At 42.9% G+C, this 22859-nt stretch overlaps 1 protein-coding gene and 2 long non-coding RNA genes across 26 annotated transcripts; 1 reads left to right on the forward strand and 2 right to left on the reverse strand.

Moving 5' to 3' along the window:
* Nucleotides 1-237: 237 nt before the first annotated feature.
* Nucleotides 238-6666, reverse strand: LOC127910915 (uncharacterized). Of its 22 annotated transcripts, none has more exons than XR_008076768.1 (5): nt 3062-6666; nt 2768-2914; nt 2425-2718; nt 1886-2081; nt 238-1836 (listed from the first exon to the last, which is right to left on the reverse strand). It is a non-coding gene; the product is annotated as an uncharacterized LOC127910915 (long non-coding RNA). The 22 variants fall into 22 exon arrangements; XR_008076756.1 differs by having other exon boundaries at nt 2768-2963; XR_008076761.1 differs by lacking the exon at nt 3062-6666 and adding an exon at nt 2180-2277 and having other exon boundaries at nt 2523-2718; nt 2768-3055.
* A 4500-nt stretch (nt 6667-11166) lies between these two features.
* On the forward strand, nt 11167-12700 carry LOC127911133 (trichohyalin-like). The gene is made up of 2 exons (XM_052477396.1): nt 11167-11174; nt 11472-12700. The coding sequence occupies exons 1-2, from the start codon at nt 11167-11169 to the stop codon at nt 12535-12537; spliced, it is 1074 nt and encodes a 357-aa protein (XP_052333356.1). The 3' UTR covers nt 12538-12700.
* Nucleotides 12701-16805: 4105 nt separating this feature from the next.
* Nucleotides 16806-20069, reverse strand: LOC127911104 (uncharacterized). 3 transcript variants are annotated; one of them, XR_008077607.1, is made up of 3 exons: nt 20019-20069; nt 19406-19562; nt 16806-19358 (listed from the first exon to the last, which is right to left on the reverse strand). It is a non-coding gene; the product is annotated as an uncharacterized LOC127911104 (long non-coding RNA). The 3 variants fall into 3 exon arrangements; XR_008077608.1 differs by lacking the exon at nt 20019-20069 and adding an exon at nt 19641-19729 and having other exon boundaries at nt 19406-19593; XR_008077609.1 differs by lacking the exon at nt 20019-20069 and adding an exon at nt 19594-19674 and having other exon boundaries at nt 19406-19546.
* Between the last annotated feature and the right edge of the window lie 2790 nt (nt 20070-22859).

Consider the following 22859-nt stretch of genomic DNA (forward strand, 5'->3'; position numbering starts at 1 on the left):
ACTTGGGGTGTAAATCAAACACTAATGGCTCTGCTGCTGTTCCTAATGGCTGATATATCTTTGGAACCGACAAAAACACACACACACACAAACGTTCATTTCACATCTTTTATTGTCTATTTTGGTGCCAGATCAAAATCGGTCATTCAGGCTTTTTTTTTGGGGGGGTTCATAGTCAGATTTATCATTAGATTCTCTCTCATCACATCTGGATGAGAAAACACCATTTTAAGCTTTTAGATCTTGTGTCCCAAATGGAGCCCTATATAGTGCACTACTTTTAACCAGGAATTGGTCCAAAAAAAAATAGTGCACTATGGGAATAGGGTGCCATTTGGGACATATACTTAGTTTCCACCCACTGCTACATTCCAAATTTAAAAATGGGCAAATAGTGCACATTACAGTCTAGAACTGCACCCTTGTAAACCCATGTAAACCCATTTAAATCAATGTAAAATCATGTAAACCCATTTAAATCCATGTCAACCCATGTGAATCCATGTAAACCCATGTAAATCCATGTAAACCCATGTAAACCCATTTAAATCCATGTTAATTCATGTAAACCCATGTAAACCCATGTAAATCCATGTCAATCCATGTAAACCCATGTAAACCCATTTAAATCCATGTTAATTCATGTAAACCCATGTAAATCCATGTAAACCCATGTAAATCCATGTCAATCCATGTAAACCCATGTAAACCCATTTGAATCCATGTCAATCCATGTAAATCCATGTAAACCCATGTAAACCCATGTAAACCCATTTAAATCCATTTAAATCCATGTAAACCCATGTAAATCCATGTCAATCCATGTAAACCCATGTAAACCCATTTAAATCCATGTCAATCCATGTCAATCCATGTAAACCCATGTAAACCCATTTAAATCCATGTCAATCCATGTAAATCCATGTCAATCCATGTAAACCCATGTAAATCCATGTAAACCCATTTAAATCCATGTCAATCCATGTAAACCCATGTAAATCCATGTAAACCCATGTAAATCCATGGATGGAAGCTAGGAAGTTAATGTGGAAAAACAGCTGTTCGACGACAAACCCAATGGGACCCTGTTATAGACTTAACAATAGTTAGAGATAAGAGAAGAATAAATTGTACAACATACATCACAGTCATATACTTAAACCAAAACAACATACTATCTCTGTGAGCCAGTAAATCACATTATAACCCATCACCCATTTATCAAACCAGGCTGATGCCTGGAAGTCTTTATTAGCGACAAACATTTGTTTGTAATTAACATCCGTGACACAAAAACAAAAAAAAAACTTAGATTAGAGCAGAAACTATAACGGAACACGACCGGGAAGCAAAGAAGATGAATAACTAGGAATATGAGGAAGTTTTATAGGAAGTTGAAAGGCCTACTTTTCCCCCTAAAACTTCAGACTAATTACAATCTAACAGATCTGACAGACATAATTATCTTATTGTTGCATAACCGATGACATGCTTCTGATTAAGCCGAGACAATACGCACCAGGCCTAGATTACTGATACGGTTTTCCCTTTGTATGCCAGTTTGACATTGGGTTATTTCTTATTCTATGACCTAATCAGTTCCCTGGCACATCTGTTATTTCATCTTCTTTGGTTATGACCTAATCAGTGCCCTGGCACATCTGTTATTTCATCTTCTTTGTTTATGACCTAATCAGTTCCCTGGCACATCTGTTATTTCATCTTCTTTGGTTATGACCTAATCAGTTCCCTGGCACATCTGTTATTTCATCTTCTTTGGTTATGACCTAATCAGTGCCCTGGCACATCTGTTATTTCATCTTCTTTGGTTATGACCTAATCAGTGTCCTGGCACATCTGTTATTTCATCTTTTTTGGTTATGACCTAATCAGTGCCCTGGCACATCTGTTATTTCATCTTCTTTGGTTATGACCTAATCAGTGCCCTGGCACATCTGTTATTTCATCTTCTTTGGTTATGACCTAATCAGTGCCCTGGCACATCTGTTATTTCATCTTCTTTGGTTATGACCTAATCAGTGCCCTGGCACATCTGTTATTTCATCTTCTTTGGTTATGACCTAATCAGTGTCCTGGCACATCTGTTATTTCATCTTCTTTGGTTATGACCTAATAAGTGCCCTGGCACATCTGTTATTTCATCTTCTTTGGTTATGACCTAATCAGTGCCCTGGCACATCTGTTATTTCATCTTCTTTGGTTATGACCTAATCAGTGTCCTGGCACATCTGTTATTTCATCTTCTTTGGTTATGACCTAATCAGTGCCCTGGCACATCTGTTATTTCATCTTCTTTGGTTATGACATAATCAGTTCCCTGGCACATCTGTTATTTCATCTTCTTTGGTTATGACCTAATCAGTGTCCTGGCACATCTGTTATTTCATCTTCTTTGGTTATGACCTAATCAGTGCCCTGGCACATCTGTTATTTCATCTTCTTTGGTTATGACCTAATCAGTGCCCTGGCACATCTGTTATTTCATCTTCTTTGGTTATGACCTAATCAGTGCCCTGGCACATCTGTTATTTCATCTTCTTTGGTTATGACCTAATCAGTGCCCTGGCACATCTGTTATTTCATCTTCTTTGGTTATGACCTAATCAGTGCCCTGGCACATCTGTTATTTCATCTTCTTTGGTTATGACCTAATCAGTGCCCTGGCACATCTGTTATTTCATCTTCTTTGGTTATGACCTAATCAGTGTCCTGGCACATCTGTTATTTCATCTTCTTTGGTTATGACCTAATCAGTGCCCTGGCACATCTGTTATTTCATCTTCTTTGGTTATGACCTAATCAGTGCCCTGGCACATCTGTTATTTCATCTTCTTTGGTTATGACCTAATCAGTGCCCTGGCACATCTGTTATTTCATCTTCTTTGGTTATGACCTAATCAGTGCCCTGGCACATCTGTTATTTCATCTTCTTTGGTTATGACCTAATCAGTGCCCTGGCACATCTGTTATTTCATCTTCTTTGGTTATGACCTAATCAGTTCCCTGGCACATCTGTTATTTCATCTTCTTTGGTTATGACCTAATCAGTTCCCTGGCACATCTGTTATTTCATCTTCTTTGGTTATGACCTAATCAGTTCCCTGGCACATCTGTTATTTAATCTTCTTTGGTTATGACCTAATCAGTTCCCTGGCACATCTGTTATTTCATCTTCTTTGGTTATGACCTAATCAGTGCCCTTTTATGTCTGTATTTTTCTATGGTTATAATCAGTCGTGTTTGCCATGTTGATCTTTCTTCTCTTTTGGTTAGGCTAATCAGTGCCCTGGTCCATCCTCCCAATTGGGCATGGCTCTTCGTCTAACAGACGCCACCAGCTGATTCCAGCAGCTTTTATCTGTTCAGCTGATCAATATCTCCCCTGAGAGAACGAGACGCCTCATTGGGATGCTTGGTGGACACAGCAGAGCCTGGAGGACGTCCACATAGACCTTGACCATTATGCCATGCATGCATGCTGCTGTAAATGCTAATCGACGGCACAGTAATGGGATAAATCAGCAGCGAATGAATATGCAGACGACCGCAAATATCTTCTGCTCATCTAATGAATCATTCTTTGTTTGTTCAGCAGGTGTTGTTTTAGGGGGGAGAAATTCTACGACTTGTGGATCCCCTCACACCAAGGACCACTCTATTCCCCTACATAGCGCACTACTTTTCACCTGGGCCCGTTGGTGCTCTTGTCAAAAGTAGTGCATTGTTTATGGAGCAGGGTGTCGTTTGGGACGTAGCCTAAGGGGTAATGGCTCTCGGAGTGTGTGAGAAAAAACAGTTTGTTAAGAACGCGTCAAAAGGATTAATGGATGATGGAGGACCGTCTAGTCCAATGATTTTAGAAAAATGCACACGAACAGAATGTCGGGTCCTAAAAACAAGACAAGTCTAGTCCCCTAAAAAACAAATCTGCGTGAATGATCTTCAGAAAATTGCTCAGGACAATTATGTGGACCTAATTTCCTCTGCTACTGCCTGCACTTAAGTTCTCAACCTCCTTATGAGAAAAAGAGACTTTCACTTTCAACAGTCACTCAGTGAGCTAATAACCCTCACGTCTTTCACTTAGCCCAGGCTGCGTCTGGGTTTTAGTTCTCCCTTCGACCGATAAGAAACCACATCCCTTCAAGAGCTTTCGCCTCAGAGAGAGCTAGGCTCATTAGAATTCCAATTAATTTTTCAATTAAATTTTTTTTTTTTTTTTAATCGGTACTTTTACGTAACTTGATGGACCATGATGTTTGTTTGTTTAGTTACTTCGGGTTCTTTCTTTCTGTCTGCTGATAAAAATGTAAACGTCTGCACATTTCTTTCAAATCAAAGTGCTTCAGCTTGGTACACAAGGTAGAAAGAAGGTGGGAGATAAGAATTATGGCAGCAGAAAAGTGACAGGCATTATGGCTATGCTGCATGTAAATTAGAAAGACCCTGTGGAATTCCATCCTAAAATTCCAAGAAGCAATACAGATCTTGACATTTGTCAATAGCACCTTCCGGGGGAAAAAAAAGATGCATTACAACTCTCATCTACGCTGCAACATTTTGCAGCAGAAATGTGTAGACGTGATGAGTTAATGTGAGGTAAAGCAATAGGCTCAGTGCCCCTGAGCCATCACCATCCATTCTTTGTCCACGACTGCCAGTTTCACACTTGCCCTTTACTTCAATCAAAAGGCAGTGGGGGGGGGTTCAAGTGTCAACGGCCACAAGATTGAAGCGGTCTTGAAAAGAATGAGCATTCAGCTTCAGCTTAAGAGAATTGTGTAGCCTCTTTAAAAAATGTCCTCTCTTCCAAGAGGGCAAGAAACATTTAGAAAGGGCTTTCGTTCACAATGGGACCAATTCCCTGCCACTCTGCAGATGCTCTTCAACTGAAGCCCTGAAAACTTTCAACTGCTTTGTCAGAGTGGCTTGACCTTGACTTTTCCAACTAGGACTTCTTCCCACCCACTGCCAGTAGACTAACACAAATACACCTGTCAGTGCTGTCTTCGCTGCTGAGATTTGAAAATGTTTTTTTGGAGGCAAACCCCCCCAGGAATATGATGACAAGGAAGGGGGGGGGGGGGCTACCTACGAAATGCCATGGTGCAGAATGCTAATGTCAGCCATCTTGTGATCGATAAAACCCAGACTACATGTGTGTCCCAAAAATGCCACTCTATTCCCCCTATATAAGCGCACTACTTTTCACCTGGGCCCGTTGGTGCTCTTGTCAAAAGTAGTGCATTGTTTATGGAGCAGGGTGTCGTTTGGGACGTAGCCTAAGGGGTAATGGCTCTCGGAGTGTGTGAGAAAAAACAGTTTGTTAAGAACGCGTGAAAAGGATTAATGGATGATCCATCAGGTTGATATGGAAACGGTCTCAAAAAGAAAAGATAAAACAAATTGCTTGTGTCTGCTCCCCATTTAGCCCCGTTTTAGATTAAGGTCATTTAAATTTTCCCCTCAGGCCTCCGCTCCCTTCCTCCCTGCAGAAGTAAAACAAGCTACGCCTATAGGGCTGGTCAAGTAGTGTACACTATGTAGAGAATGTAGTACTATTTGGGACAAAGCCTCTGTGATCAGTATTCTGTGCATGAACGGCCATATTTACTGAGGGGGAAATTAATCACATCCAAAAAAAAGAGGAAATTGATTCCAAAATTTTTATTGTATGTTTTAGATTCCCCCCTCCGTGTCTGAACGATAATGTGTTTTTTCATGTGGGAAGGGTAATGACTTGAATTAAAGGTGAGATGAGACATAAAAGTTGAATTGCTTCCGGGAAAAGTCCCTCGCTAAGCACAAAAAAATATGACCTACCTTTGCATAACCCTTCTAGGTGGAATCAAATCTTTTTCAGTGTGATCGTACATCAGTTTTAACACATATAGATATATATATATATATATATATATGTACACATACATACACATATATATACACATACACAGCCCTGTTATGCACAGAAGCTACAGTATGAAAATATGGACTTGCATAGGAATAACCCTTCTGGGTCCAAATCTATTTTTGTGATCTATTTTTTATTTTATTTTATGTACACCATTAAATCACATCTCTATTTCTTCAGCACACGGACCCTTTTAAAGGGCAAGTGTTTCCACACGGACGCTTTTAAGCGCAACACACAAACACGCTCTAAACTCGTGCTATGTGCAGTAGGTCTCAGTAGCGCTGTCTGTCTCTATCGTGGTGCACTCTATGCGCACGGCTTTGAGCAACTATTTTCAAGGAAACTTTGCAGAAAGTTCATTCCCTGGCGTTTCTTTAGATAACAGCAAAAAAACTATTTGTACAGAAGTAACTAGCTAGTTATGCTAACCTTGGCTAGCTAGCGAACCAAAATAAATGTTTACAAGGCCATGGCTGAATGCCTCTTGATTCAACTAACTTCTCACAATGATTTTAATTAGAACAGGACATACAATCCAATCCATTTAGCTACTGTTTTTATTTAAGTTCTCAGGTCAAAAGATTTAAGCAAACATTTATTTATTCAACAATCCCGATTCTAGTAGTAGCAGCGGCTTGTGATTGGTTGATGTTGAAGAACATGAATCAGTAGCCTAGACTACAGCTTATTATTTTATTTTTTTTATTTTACACGGACTCAAACCTGGCTGATCTTTTGTTATCGTCTTCTGTGGAATTCATAACATTGTTGTTTTAAAAGCTCTTTATTCTTCGCATCCATAGACAGTTATTTTTTTCCTATAGTCAATTCAATCTGAAATTGTAAGCACACGTTTCTAATGCCCGAAGCTTTAACTTCTTTAGGGTAGGGGGCAGCATTTGGAATTTTGGATGAAAAGCGCGCACAAATTAAATGGCCTGCTACTCGGGCCTAGAGTACATGATATGCATATAACTGGTAGATTTGGATAAACTGTTAAAATAGTGTCTGTGAGTATAACAGAACTGATTTGGCAGGCGAAAACCTGAGAAAAATCCATTCAGGAAGTAGTTTTTTTTGTTGGTTTTGTAGTTTTCTATTCAATGCCATTACAGTATCCATTTAGCTAGCAACAGCTAAATAGGACAAATTAGCAGGCAAGTGCAAGCTAACTAGCTAAATTGCCCTACATGTTTAATGCTTTTCGACCTGTCCGCAAATTAATGTAATTGGTTTAGAGTTAGTTTTGATATTTTAACCTGCGTGTCGTGATCGCGTTTGGTGTAGGGGGACAAAATAAATGTATGTACATAAATAAATGTATGTACATAAATGATAGCACAAGATGGCGCACGCACAGCCGGTTTGGGTTCCCGTGTTCTGACTAGCCAAGGAGCTTATAGGCCAGGCTAATGCATTGGTGCTTATAATGTATAATCAGAAAAAAATATGACTTTCATACGTGCAGCCTAGGGCTGGGCGATATGGCCAAACTCTCATATCCCGATAACGGTATAAATCATAATATAGCACATTTTCTGTAAATTCAATGAATAAATAGTTTATATAAAATGAACACGTTATTACATTTTGAATTATACTCAAAGTATTTTTTTTAAAGGTCCAAGTTGCATATGGTTCATATAAACTAATCTATAGGTAGTAAATGTCAACTTCATATATGATCACTAGGGCTATCCAACTACTAAAACAATTAAGAGTTAATGGCAGTAGTTCATTTGTTCAAATTGCGATTAATGTTAAAATAATAATCATTTAAAAGCATTGGATTGACTTCTAGGCTACTACTGTATGCTTTGATTGTAAGGGGTCAAAAATACAAACTAATGGGACAAAAAAACAAACTAATGGGACAAAAATACAAACTAATCTGTATCAGAATGTTTTAATGGCATTTTCACCATAAACATCACAGAAGTCACTGTAACACACAGCTATTAACGCTCCCAATGGTTAAGTACTCCATACTGTAGTAGGCCTACTCCAGCCCACCACACTGTCTGTTAGCTAGCCAGCCCAACACACAGTCCGTTAGCTAGCTAGCCCAGCAAACTGTCTGCTAGCTAGCCAGCCCAGGGCACTGCCAGTTAGCTAGCCAGTCCAGGACACTGTCCGCTAGCTAGCCAGCACAGCAAACTGTCCGCTAGCTAGCCAGCCCAGGACACTGCCAGTTAGCTAGCCAGTCCAGGACACTGCCAGTTAGCTAGCCAGCCCAGCACACTGTCCGCTAGCTAGCCAGCACAGCAAACTGTCCGCTAGCTAGCCAGCCCAGGACACTGCCAGTTAGCTAGCCAGCCCAGGACACTGCCAGTTAGCTAGCCAGCCCATGACACTGCCAGTTAGCTAGCCAGCCCATGACACTGCCAGTTGGCTAGCCAGCCCACCACACTGTCTGTTAGCTAGCCAGCCCAGGAAACTGTCTGTTAGCTAGCCAGCCCAGGATACTGTCTGTTAGCTAGCCAGCCCAGGATACTGTCTGTTAGCTAGCCAGCCCAGGATACTGTCTGTTAGCTAGCCAGCCCACCATACTGTCTGTTAGCTAACCAGCCCAGGATACTGTCTGTTAGCTAGCCAGCCCTGGACACTGCCAGTTAGCGAGCCAGCCCAGGACACTGCCAGTTGGCTAGCCATCCCGACACACTGTCTGTTAGCTAGCCAGCCCAGGATACTGTCTGTTAGCTAGCCAGCCCACCATACTGTCTGTTAGCTAGCCAGCCCACCATACTGTCTGTTAGCTAGCCAGCCCACCATACTGTCTGTTAGCTAGCCAGCCCACCATACTGTCTGTTAGCTAGCCAGCCCACCATACTGTCTGTTAGCTAGCCAGCCCACCATACTGTCTGTTAGCTAGCCAGCCCACCATACTGTCTGTTAGCTAGCCAGCCCTATATAGTAGTGATTTGGGAAAAAATAGTCACATATCGGGATATTTGTTTGTGCAATATATTGTATAATTTTGACAATATTGCAATATTATTTTTTGCGCTAGTTGGCTGTACCTGCACCAAAACTCTTCTTAATTAAATAGGAAAATAAATCATTTGTTTTCAGCACTTTTTTATTTTTGTATCAAAACAAATTTTCTAATTGCTCTCTCTTGCCCCTTATCAACAGATGTACAGTGTATTCAGAAAATATTCAGACCTCTTCACTTTTTCCACATTTTGTTACGTTACAGCCTTTGTCCCCCCTCATCAATCTACACACAATACCCCATAATGACAAAGCGAAAACGTTTTTTTTTTAGAAATGTTTGCTAATTTATAAACAATACAAAAAACTGAAATAACATATTTGTGTAAGTATTCAGACCCTTTACTCAGTACTTTGTTGAAGCACCTTTGGCAGCGATTACAGCGAGTCTTCTTGGGTATGACGCTACAAGCTTGGCACACCTGTATTTGGGGAGTTTCTCTCATTCTTCTCTGGAGATCCTCTCAAGTTCTGTCAGGTTGGATGGGGAGCATTGCTGCACAGCTATTTTCAGGTCTCTCCAGAGATGTTAGATTGGGTTCAAGTCCTGGCTCTGGCTGGGCTACTCAAGGACATTCAGAGATGTGTCCCGAAGCCACTCCTGCATCGTTGTCCTGTTGGAAGGTGAACCTTCGCCCCAGTCTCAGGTCCTGAACGCTCTTGAGCAGGTTTTCATTAAGGATCTCTCTGTTCTTTGCTCTGTTTATATTTGCCTCGATCCTGCCTAGTCTCCCAGTCCCTCAGTCCCTGCCTCTGAAAAACATCCCCACAGCATGATGCTGCCACCACCATGCTTCACCGTAGGGATGGTGCCAGGTTTCCTCCAGACGTGACGCTTGGCATTTAGATAATCTTGTTTCTCATGGTCTGAGAGTCTTTAGGGGCCTTTTGGTAAACTCCAATCGGGCTGTCATGTGCCTTTTACTGAGGAGTGGCTTCCGTCTGGCTCTACCATAAAGGCCTGATTGGTGGAGTGCTGCAGAGATGGTTGTCCTAATGGAAGGTACTCGCATATCCACAGAGAAACAAGGGATCTGTCAGAGTGACCATCGGGTTCTTGGTCACCTCTCTGACAAAGGCCCTTCTCCCCCGATTACTTAGTTTGGTCGGGCAGCCAGCTCTAAGAAGAGTCTTGGTGGTTCCAAAATGTTTCCAATTAAGAATGATGGAAGCCACTGGGTTCTTGGGGACCTTCAATGCTGCAGAAAATATTTAGTACCCTTCCCCAGAGCTGTGCCTTGACACAATCCTGTCTCTAAGCTTTACAGACAATTCCTTCGACATCATGGCTTGGTTTTTGGTCTGACATACACGGTTAACTGTGGGACCTTATATAGACATGTCCAATCAATTGAATGTACCACAGGTGGACTCCAATCAAGTTGTAGAAACATCTCAAGGATGATCAATGGAACCAGGATGCACCTGAGCTCCATTTAGAGTCTCATAACAAAGGGTCTGAATACTTATATAAATATGATATATTTGTTTTAAAACATTACTAAAAAACCTGTTTTATCTTTTTTATTATGGGGTATTGTGATGTCATTATGAGGTATTGTGATGTCATTATGGGGTATTGTTTGTAGATTTCTGAGGATTTGTATTTATTGAATCCATTTTAGAATAAGGCTATAACGTAACAAAATATGGAAAAAGTCCATGGGTCTGAATAGCTTCCTGTATGGTAAACAACATGTTTTTACCATGGAATCACAGTAAAAACACAGTATAGAAATCACAATACATAGAGAATGGTGAGAATCTCAATACATATCGTATTGGCACCTAAGTACCGCAATAATATCTATCAGCTGGTGAGGTCCATGTTGCTTCCCAGCTCTACCCTAAAGTACTTCTGACCCGGGTCACTATAGGTAATAAGGTACCATTCAGGGCTCATCCTTTTACTTCAGACAGAGCGTAATATATAGCTTATTATAAACTGGGTGATTCGAGGCCTGAATGCTGATTGGCTGACAGCCATGGTATATAAAACAGTTATTTTTACTTCTCTAATTACGTTGGTAACCAGTTCATAATAGCAATAAGGCACCTCTGGGGTTTGTGGTATACTCCACGATGTGTCGTGCCTAAGAACAACCCTTAGCCGTGGTATATTGGCCATATACCACACCCCCTTCGGGCCTTATTGCTTAAGTGGCCTGCCTAGTGGTGCACCACAGAGAGAATAGAGTGTCATTGGGACGTAGTCACTGACTGCACAGCAGCACGGAATGGCAAGGTGGTCAAGGAAACCACAAGCAGCCTAATAAACATGCAGATGGAAAACAGAGCACGTCCCACTCAAGCTGCCAGCCAGTCAAAACCACTAGATAAAGATCCGTCTGACACGTAGCCTTTGAAATAATCCACTTGTAAGTACCCCGTTTAAAAACATCAACATTCAGGCTCGGAGAAGGTGAGCTGGCTAACAGGGGACCGGACAGAAGGGTTCAGAAGATAGGCCTAGTTAAGCTAAACAACATAATGAGGGAAGAGGGATTCTTAGACACTGATTAATATGCTATTTAAAAACCAGGTCTCCTCCTCGTGATTCCCAAACTGTTTCAAAAAGCAAAAGAGACAGAACACAAAAAGAGAACAAGACAGAAAACAAAGAGAACAAGACAGAACACAAAGAGAACAAGACAGAACACAAAGAGAACAAGACAGAACAAAAAGAGAACAAGACAGAACACAAAGAGAACAAGACAGAACACAAAGAGAACAAGACAGAACAAAAAGAGAACAAGACAGAACAAAAAGAGAACAAGACAGAACACAAAGAGAACAAGACAGAACAAGACAGAACAAGACAGAACAAAAAGAGAACAAGACAGAACAAAAAGAGAACAAGACAGAACACAAAGAGAACAAGACAGAACAAAAAGAGAACAAGACAGAACACAAAGAGAACAAGACAGAACAAAAAGAGAACAAGACAGAACACAAAGAGAACAAGACAGAACACAAAAAGAGAACAAGACAGAACACAAAAAGAGAACAAGACAGAAAACAAAGAGAACAAGACAGAACACAAAGAGAACAAGACAGAACAAAAAGAGAACAAGACAGAACACAAAGAGAACAAGACAGAACAAAAAGAGAACAAGACAGAACACAAAGAGAACAAGACAGAACAAGACAGAACAAGACAGAACAAAAAGAGAACAAGACAGAACAAAAAGAGAACAAGACAGAACACAAAGAGAACAAGACAGAACACAAAGAGAACAAGACAGAACAAAAAGAGAACAAGACAGAACAAAAAGAGAACACAAAGAGAACACAAAGAGAACAAGACAGAACAAAGAGAACAAGACAGAACACAAAGAGAACAAGACAGAACACAAAGAGAACAAGACAGAACACAAAGAGAACAAGACAGAACACAAAGAGAACAAGACAGAACACAAAGAGAACAAGACAGAACACAAAGAGAACAAGACAGAACACAAAGAGAACAAGACAGAACACAAAGAGAACAAGACAGAACACAAAGAGAACAAGACAGAACAAAAAGAGAACAAGACAGAACACAAATAGAAGAATCCACAGAGAGACACATATTTCCCTCAGATTACACAGACCCACAAAGAATTTGAAAACAAACCTAATTTTGATAAACTCCCATAAATATTGGGTGAAATACCAGTGTGCCATCACAGCAGCAAGATTTATGACCTGTTGTAAATACAACCCATATTTATGTTTATTTATTTTCCCTTTTGTACTTTATAACTATTTGTACATAACATTTAAAGTGTCTTTTTTCTTTTGGAACTTACTACTGTATTTGTATTGTTTTATTTCGCTTTGGTTTATTATATATTTCACTTGCTTTGGCAATTTAAACACTTTTCCCATGCCAATAAAGCCCTTGAATTGAATTGAGAGGGGGGGGGAGAAAACGACGAGGGGGGAGAAAAAGACGGGGGGAATGGGGGGGGAGAACGATGGGGGAAGAGAAAATGACGAGGGGGAGAGAGAGAACGAGAGGGGGGAGAAAGACAGGGGGGGAAGAGAAAACGATGAGGGGGGAGAAAAAGACAGGGGGGAAGAGAAAACGATGAGGGGGGAGAAAAAGACAGGGGGGAGAGAGAGAACGAGGGGGGAAGAGAGAACGAGGGGGGAAGAGAGAACGAGGGGGAAGGGAGAACGAGGAGGGAGAGAGAGGAAGAGAGAAACAGAAAAATTAGAGGGAGCTCCAGACTGCTTTCATGTGAGACAGACATCTGGCCGTTTTCCAGTTCTTTTGCAGTACAGGAGAGTCGCAGCAACGCTGTAGACAGGTGATGTAGGCTGAAACATTCCCTGTCTCTGTACATTTACAATGCTCCACCAAGTCAGTCAGATCCGCTTTGTGGAACCTTGATTGGGAGTCTTAAGAGTTTTTAAGCTCCGTATTTGTTCCAGTTGAAGCGCCCCCAATGCTCCGTCTGAAAGAAAAAGTAACCGGGTGCGTCCCCAATGGCACCCTATTCCCTATGTAGTGCACTACTTTCGACCAGAGCCCCATTGGTCCAGGTCTAAAGTAGTGCACTACATAGGGAATAGGCTTCCATTTGGGACACACGCGCCCAAGAGCACAATCGCAGGAAAGGACATGCATGATGTGAAAACATAGCAGTTGCTCCATGGTTTAATATAATTGTACTTTCTGTCAGTTGGTTGTTGATGTAACAGTAAAGCTGAGGCCTCAGACCTGGTGTGTGAGTTACGAGGCGTTATGAGTTACGAGGCGTGTGAGTTACGAGGCGTCATGAGTTACGAGGCGTTATGAGGTACGAGGCGTGTGAGTTACGAGGTGTGTGAGTTACGAGGCGTGTGAGTTACGAGGCGTTATGAGTTACGAGGCGTTATGAGTTACGAGGTGTGTGAGTTACGAGGCGTTATGAGTTACGAGGCGTGTGAGTTTCGAGGCGTGTGAGTTACGAGGCGTTATGAGTTACGAGGTGTGTGAGTTACGAGGCGTTATGAGTTACGAGGCGTGTGAGTTTCGAGGCGTGTGAGTTACGAGGCGTTATGAGTTACGAGGCGTGTGAGTTACGAGGCGTTATGAGTTACGAGGGTGTGAGTTACGAGGCATTATGAGTTACGAGGCGTGTGAGTTTCGAGGCGTGAGTTACGAGGCGTGTGAGTTACGAGGCGTTTGAGTTTCGAGGTGTGTGAGTTACGAGGCGTTATGAGTTACGAGGCGTGTGAGTTACGAGGCGTTGTGAGTTACGAGGCGTTGTGAGTTACGAGGCGTTATGAGTTACGAGGTGTGTGAGTTACGAGGCGTTATGAGTTACGAGGCGTGTGAGTTACGAGGCGTGTGAGTTACGAGGCGTTTGAGTTTGAGTGTGTGAGTTACGAGGCGTTTGAGTTTCGAGGTGTGTGAGTTACGAGGCGTTATGAGTTACGAGGCGTTATGAGTTACGAGGCGTGTGAGTTACGAGGCGTTGTGAGTTACGAGGCGTTGTGAGTTACGAGGCGTTATGAGTTACGAGGCGTTATGAGTTACGAGGCGTGTGAGTTACGAGGCGTGTGAGTTACGAGGCGTTGTGAGTTACGAGGCGTTATGAGTTACGAGGCGTGTGAGTTACGAGGCGTGTGAGTTACGAGGCGTGTGAGTTACGAGGCGTTATGAGTTACGAGGCGTTATGAGTTACGAGGCGTTATGAGTTACGAGGCGTGTGAGTTACGAGGCGTTATGAGGTACGAGGCGTGTGAGTTACGAGGTGTGTGAGTTACGAGGCGTTATGAGTTACGAGGTGTGTGAGTTACGAGGCGTTATGAGTTACGAGGCGTGTGAGTTACGAGGCGTTATGAGTTACGAGGTGTGTGAGTTACGAGGCGTTATGAGTTACGAGGCGTGTGAGTTTCGAGGCGTGAGTTACGAGGCGTGTGAGTTACGAGGCGTGTGAGTTACGAGGCGTTTGAGTTTCGAGGCGTTATGAGTTACGAGGTGTGTGAGTTACGAGGCGTTATGAGTTACGAGGCGTGTGAGTTACGAGGCGTGTGAGTTACGAGGCGTGAGTTACGAGGCGTGTGAGTTACGAGGCGTTATGAGTTACGAGGCGTTATGAGTTACGAGGCGTTATGAGTTACGAGGCGTGTGAGTTACGAGGCGTTATGAGGTACGAGGCGTGTGAGTTACGAGGTGTGTGAGTTACGAGGCGTTATGAGTTACGAGGCGTTATGAGTTACGAGGTGTGTGAGTTACGAGGCGTTATGAGTTACGAGGCGTGTGAGTTTCGAGGCGTGTGAGTTACGAGGCGTGTGAGTTACGAGGCGTGTGAGTTACGAGGCGTTTGAGTTTCGAGGCGTTATGAGTTACGAGGCGTGTGAGTTACGAGGCGTGTGAGTTACGAGGCGTTATGAGGTACGAGGCGTGTGAGTTACGAGGTGTGTGAGTTACGAGGCGTTATGAGTTACGAGGCGTTATGAGTTACGAGGCGTTATGAGTTACGAGGCGTGTGAGTTGAGGCGTGTGAGTTACGAGGCGTTATGAGTTACGAGGCGTTATGAGTTACGAGGCGTGTGAGTTACGAGGCGTGAGTTACGAGGTGTGTGAGTTACGAGGCGTGTGAGTTACGAGGTGTGTGAGTTACGAGGCGTTATGAGTTACGAGGCGTTATGAGTTACGAGGCGTTATGAGTTACGAGGCGTTATGAGTTACGAGGCGTGTGAGTTACGAGGCGTGTGAGTTACGAGGTGTGTGAGTTACGAGGCGTTGTGAGTTACGAGGCGTTATGAGTTACGAGGCGTTATGAGTTACGAGGCGTTATGAGTTACGAGGCGTTATGAGTTACGAGGGTTATGAGTTACGAGGCGTTATGAGTTACGAGGCGTGTGAGTTACGAGGCGTGTGAGTTACGAGGTGTGTGAGTTACGAGGCGTCATGAGTTACGAGGCGTTATGAGGTACGAGGCGTTATGAGTTACGAGGTGTGTGAGTTACGAGGCGTTATGAGTTACGAGGCGTGTGAGTTACGAGGCGTGTGAGTTACGAGGTGTGTGAGTTACGAGGCGTTATGAGTTACGAGGCGTGTGAGTTACGAGGCGTGTGAGTTACGAGGCGTTTGAGTTACGAGGCGTGTGAGTTACTAGGCATGTGTGTTACGAGGCGTGTGAGTTACGAGGCGTGTGAGTTACGAGGCGTGTGAGTTACGAGGCGTGTGAGTTACGAGGCGTGTGAGTTACGAGGCGTGTGTGTTACGAGGCGTGTGTGTTACGAGGCGTGTGTGTTACGAGGCGTGTGTGTTACGAGGCGTGTGTGTTACGAGGCGTGTGTGTTACGAGGCGTGTGTGTTACGAGGCGTGTGTGTTACGAGGCGTGTGTGTTACGAGGCGTATCCAAATGATTCAGAGGAAAAACAACACTGGAATGTTACCTGTTCAAGAAGGATCTTGAACGATCCCACTAACTGCAAGTCTCTCTGGATAAGAGTGCCTGCTAAATGACTCACTGAGTCTCTCTGGATAAGAGTGCCTGCTAAATGACTCACTGAGTCTCTCTGGATAAGAGTGCCTGCTAAATGACTCACTGAGTCTCTCTGGATAAGAGTGCCTGCTAAATGACTCACTGAGTCTCTCTGGATAAGAGTGCCTGCTAAATGACTCACTGAGTCTCTCTGGATAAGAGTGCCTGCTAAATGACTCACTGAGTCTCTCTGGATAAGAGTGCCTGCTAAATGACTCACTGAGTCGCTCTGGATAAGAGTGCCTGCTAAATGACTCACTGAGTCGCTCTGGATAAGAGTGCCTGCTAAATGACTCACTGAGTCGCTCTGGATAAGAGTGCCTGCTAAATGACTCACTGAGTCTCTCTGGATAAGAGTGCCTGCTAAATGACTCACTGAGTCGCTCTGGATAAGAGTGCCTGCTAAATGACTCACTGAGTCGCTCTGGATAAGAGTGCCTGCTAAATGACTCAGATGTCAATGGGATGGCATTCATAACAACAAAAACAAAACAAACACTGTTGGAGCAACACTTTGGTAGATTATGGTTGTTTAAGGTGGTCGTTTAAGGTTGATCAAGGTGGTCGTTTAAGGTTGATTAAGGTGGTTGTTTAAGGCTGATTAAGGTGGTTGTTTAAGGTTGATTAAGGTGGTTGATTAAGGTGGTTGTTTAAGGTTGATTAAGGTGGTTGTGGTTGATTAAGGTGGTTGTGGTTGATTAAGGTGGTTGTGGTTGATTAAGGTGGTTGTGGTTGATCAATGTGGTTGTTTAAGGTTGATTAAGGTGGTTGATCAAGGTGTTTGTTTAAGGTTGATCAAGGTGTTTGTTTAAGGTTGGTCAAGGTGGTTGTTTAAGGTTGATCTAGGTGGTTGTTTAAGGTTGATCTAGGTGGTTGTTTAAGGTTGATCTAGGTGGTTGTTTAAGGTTGATCTAGGTGGTTGTTTAAGGTTGATCTAGGTGGTTGTTTAAGGTTGATCAAGGTGGTTGTTTAAGGTTGATCAAGGTGGTTGTTTAAGGTTGATTAAGGTGGTTGTTTAAGGTTGATTAAGGTGGATGTTTAAGGTTGATTAAGGTGGTTGTTTAAGGTTGATTAAGGTGGTTGTTTAAGGTTGATTAAGGTGGTTGTTTAAGGTTGATTAAGGTGGTTGATCAAGGTTGATCAAGGTGGTTGATCAAGGTTGATCAAGGTGGTTGTGGTTGATCAAGGTGGTTGTGGTTGATCTAGGTGGTTTTGTTGATCAAGGTAGTTGCGGTTGATTAAGGCGGTTGTTTAAGGTTGATCAAGGTGGTTGTTTAAGGTGGTTGTTTAAGGTTGGTCAAGGTGGCTTTTTAAGGTTGATCAAGGTGGTTGTGGTTGATCTAGGTGGTTTTGTTGATCAAGGTAGTTGCGGTTGATTAAGGCGGTTGTTTAAGGTTGATCAAGGTGGTTGTTTAAGGCGGTTGTTTAAGGTTGGTCAAGGTGGTTGTTTGTGGTTGATCAAGGCGGTTGTTTAAGGTTGATTAAGGTGGTTGTTTAAGGTTGATCTAGGTGGTTGTTTAAGGTTGATCAAGGTGGTTGTTTAAGGTTGATCAAGGTGGTTGTTTAAGGTTGATCGAGGCGGTTGTTTAAGGTTGATCAAGGTGGTGGAGGTTGTTATGGCGGTTGTGGTTGTTAAGCACTTTGTCAACAATAGGTTTCTGACAGATACATGGACCGTCCAAGATCAATATGAATTCCTTCTTCTAAGAATAATGATTTAGTGAAGGCTAGAAGGACAACGAGAGCCAACAGAAATCAAAAACGGTGTTCTGGTCAATAGTTTAGAAGTGTAACCATTGTTGTTGCCTTGGGGTTCAGGACAATGTAGCTGTAAACCACTCAGTCAAAAAATGCATCCAGTCTGTAATAGGTCTCCTTTTGACTGAGTGACCCAATACGTCATCATCCCAATCATCCATTCGAGCACAGCGATAGCAATCTGAATTCCTCGTTAGAAGAATGATTCTGGTGATATGTGAGGGCTAGGAGGACAGCCAATAGGAGTGCCTTCACTAATTCATGCTTCTCGGTGTTCCGTGTTCTCTTCTTTTCCTCTGGCAGCTGCAAGCAATTACACAAACATCCCAACCAACCGCCATACTAAAAAACAAAAGGCTATTTTCCTTCCCACTAATTTTTTTTTCTTTTTTATCGTTTTTTTTTTGCCGAGAAACCTTTTTCTTTTTTTCTAGGTATAATACTTGGTAGACATTTGATCTGAAGTCGAGAGCATTTCCCACCATTTGAACCAATGAGGTGTTCCGATCCCAAGATTTAAAACCCAAAGAGTTATTTCCTATTTTCCCAGAGACATTATTTCTACTAACCTCAAGTGCAAGGCCCCACAGTATACCTCTTGACAGAGAAAGATAAAGGTCACCAAAAATGGCTTATCCTTGTCCCTGACACTTGAAAACACTACTTTCCACGCCGGCGGCTGGGCGGCAAATCCACAACAACTTTGCTGTCATAAATTCCAACGAGTAGTGTTTTTCTCCTTCTTTACCTTCACAAATACATGGCTGGAATAAACTTGAACCTTAGCCGCACAGAGAAGGAGGAGAGGAAAAAAAACACACTACACCATTGCTGCCAGGGAAGGAAGCTGCGGATAACTGTTCTCAGCATCTTGCGCTATAAATCAGTCCCTCGCCTTGGTTGACACACACACACACACACACACGCCTTGTTCGACCTGGCCGGCAGCGTTTTCAAACCCATTTGGACGAGATAATGTCAGCTATTCCTCCCAGCAGCCTTAGGGACGAGGGAGGAGTGAGCTGGACTCATGAATCATTACCCTCTTAGAGGAACGGAAACGGAGGAGAGGCACAACGGCCCTCACCTTACTGTATCCATATATAACGCAATTAGACCTACCTTACTGTATCCATATATAACGCAAATTAGACCTGCTTCATCCTTCACCTTACTGTATCCATATATAACGCAATTAGACCTGCTTCATCCTTCACCTTACTGTATCCATATATAACGCAATCAGACCTGCTTCATCCTTCACCTTACTGTATCCATATATAACGCAATTAGACCTGCTTCATCCTTCACCTTACTGTATCCATATATAACGCAATTAGACCTGCTTCATCCTTCACCTTACTGTATCCATATATAACGCAATTAGACCTGCTTCATCCTTCACCTTACTGTATCCATATATAACGCAATCAGACCTGCTTCATCCTTCACCTTACTGTATCCATATATAACGCAATTAGACCTGCTTCATCCTTCACCTTACTGTATCCATATATAATACCAGTATTCATCCTTCACCTTACTGTATCCATATATAACGCAATCAGACCTGCTTCATCCTTCACCTTACTGTATCCATATATAACGCAATTAGACCTGCTTCATCCTTCACCTTACTGTGTCCATATATAATGCAATTAGACCTGCTTCATCCTTCACCTTACTGTGTCCATATATAACGCAATTAGACCTGCTTCATCCTTCACCTTACTGTATCCATATATAACGCAATTAGACCTGCTTCATCCTTCACCTTACTGTGTCCATATATAACGCAATTAGACCTGCTTCATCCTTCACCTTACTGTATCCATATATAATACCAGTAATCATCCTTCACCTTACTGTATCCATATATAACGCAATTAGACCTGCTTCATCCTTCACCTTACTGTGTCCATATATAATACCAGTACTCATCCTTCACCTTACTGCGTCCATATATAATACCAGTATTCATCCCTCACCTTACTGTGTCATATATAATACCAGTATTCATCCTTCACCTTACTGTGTCCATATATAATACCAGTATTCATCCTAGTAGAGGTAAGCCAGCAGGGTTGGAAAAGAGGCTATGCTAAAAGCCTGCTAGCGGTTAGCTAGTAGAGGTAAGCCAGCAGGGGTGGAAAAGGGGCTATGCTGAAAGCCTGCTAGAGGTTAGCTAGTAGAGGTAAGCCAGCAGGGGTGGAAAAGGGGCTATGCTAAAAGCATGCTAGCGGTTAGCTAGTAGAGGTAAGCCAGCAGGGGTGGAAAAGGGGCTATGCTGAAAGCCTGCTAGCGGTTAGCTAGTAAAGGTAAGCCAGCAGGGGTGGAAAAGGGGCTATGCTAAAACCTGGGGCGCTGTACAAGTGATCTCAACGATTTTGAGCTGATACAGAATAAAGATATCCCAGGATACGGTCAGATGATAAGTTGTCTTTATTCAGTCGCCCCCCGTCCCAAAGTAAAACAAGGAGGACTAGTATGATGTGGGTCTTTAGCGTCGTATGTGGACAGAGGGCTTCACTCCTGCTGTGTGTTGACTCGTGTGTTCTACTCGACGTCACTTTTCTGAACGCTTTTCCGACAGAAATACGGATATAAAAAATCAATTTCTCCCAAAATAGAAATGTAAAGTGATATAACGTATTTAGACTTTTAGTTAACAGCAATCTTTCCATTAACCTTGATTAAAAATTAAAAATAAAAAACAGAACAACATTTCTGTCAAGGTTGTGCCTCCAGCAGTGCGTCTATATTAAAAGGTCATGCGGACAGAAGTGTGTGTGTCTATAAATCCTCACAGATGGCAGGATGTGAGGCTACGGGACACATTTCACACTCTGGGGGCGACGAAGGCATCTCTCAGATACTACATCATCTCAACAAGGTCTCGCCTCAGTGAGAAGGGTGTGTGTGTGTGTGTGTGTGTGTGTGTGTGTGTGTGGTCTTGTTTAATCTGCTCCCATCAAGTCCTTACCAGACACCATCGCCGTAAAGAATCACTAGGAACATCAAATTGGAAACGAAAGGGGGGAGAAAACCGATGTTCAGGGTGTACTACCCTATAACTGCCGTTAACACAGCTCAAACCTTGGCCAGAAGTACTAGAGAAACGTCGTCACAAACGGCACCCTTTGTACTACAAAGGGCACTATCCATAGGGCCGTGGTCAAACGTAGTGCAGAAGGGTAAATAGGGGTGCCATATGGGAAGGAGACCAACTCTGATGAATGCAGGCAAAGTACAACTCCTCCCAGGCCGCATATATACAGTGCATTCAGAAAGTATTCAGACAACCTTCCCCCTTTTTCTACATGTTGTTACGTTACAGCCTTATTCTAAAACGGATTAAACTATTTTTTCCCCCCTCATCAATCTACACCCCTTAATGACATCACAATACCCCATAATGACATCACAATACCCCTTAATGACATCACAATACCCCATAATGACATCACAATACCCCATAATGATAGAGCGAAAACAGTTAAAGGGAAAACCTGATGGTCACTCTGACAGAGCTCCAGAGTTCCTCTGAGGAGATGGGAGAACCTTCCAGAAGGACAACCATTTCTGCAGCACTCCACCAATCAGGCCTTTATGGTAGAGTGGCCAGACGGAAGCAACTCCTCAGTAAAATGCACATGATAGCCCGCTTGGAGGTTCCCAAAAGGCACCTAAAGACTCTCAGAACATGAGAAACAAGATTCTCTGGTCTGATGAAACCAATATTGAACTCTTTGGCCTGAATGTCAAGCATCACGTCTGGAGGAAACCTGGCACCATCCCTATGGTGAAGCCTGGTGGTGGTTGCAGCATCATGCTGTAGGGATGTTTTTCTGTGGCAGGGACTGGGAGACTAGTCAGGATCAAGACAAAGATGAACGGAGCAAAATACAGAGATCCTTAATGAAAACCTGCTCCAGAGCGCTCAGGACCTCAGAGTGGGGCGAAGGTTCACCTGCCAACAGGACAACGACACTAAGCACACAGCCAAGACAATGCAGGAATGGCTTTGGGACAAGTCTGAATGTCCTTGAGTGGCCCCGGAATTGAACCCAATCTAACATCTCTGGAGAGACCTGAAAATAGCTGTGCAGCAACACTCCTCATCCAACCTGACAGAGCTTGAGAGGATCTGCAGAGAAGAATGGGAGAAACTCCACGAATACAGGTGTGCCAAGCTTGTAGCGTCATACCCAAGGTGTTTCAACAAAGTACTGAGTAAAGGGTCTGAATACTTATGTAAATGGAATATTTCCGTTTTTTATTTTTATTTGCTAAAATTTTGAAAATCCTTTTGCTTTGCCATTATGGGGTATTGTGATGTCATTATGGGGTATTGTGATGTCATTGTGGGGTATTGTGTGTAGATTGATGAGATGAAAAAAACTACTGAATCATTTTTAGAATAAGGCTGTAACGTAACAAAATGTGGAAAAAGTGAAGGGGTATGAACACTTTCAATGCACTGTAGAACACTGATAGAACAGCACGTCACTGAGAACGCCCAGGCTGCATATATAGAACAACACGTCACTGAGAACGCCCAGGCTGCATATATAGAACAACACGTCACTGAGAACGCCCAGGCTGCATATATAGAACAACACGTCACTGAGAACGCCCAGGCTGCATATATAGAACACGTCACTGAGAACGCCCAGGCTGCATATATAGAACACGTCACTGA

The sequence above is a fragment of the Oncorhynchus keta genome, chromosome 23, assembly GCF_023373465.1.
Source record: "Oncorhynchus keta strain PuntledgeMale-10-30-2019 chromosome 23, Oket_V2, whole genome shotgun sequence".
Taxonomy (NCBI): Eukaryota; Metazoa; Chordata; class Actinopteri; order Salmoniformes; family Salmonidae; genus Oncorhynchus; species Oncorhynchus keta.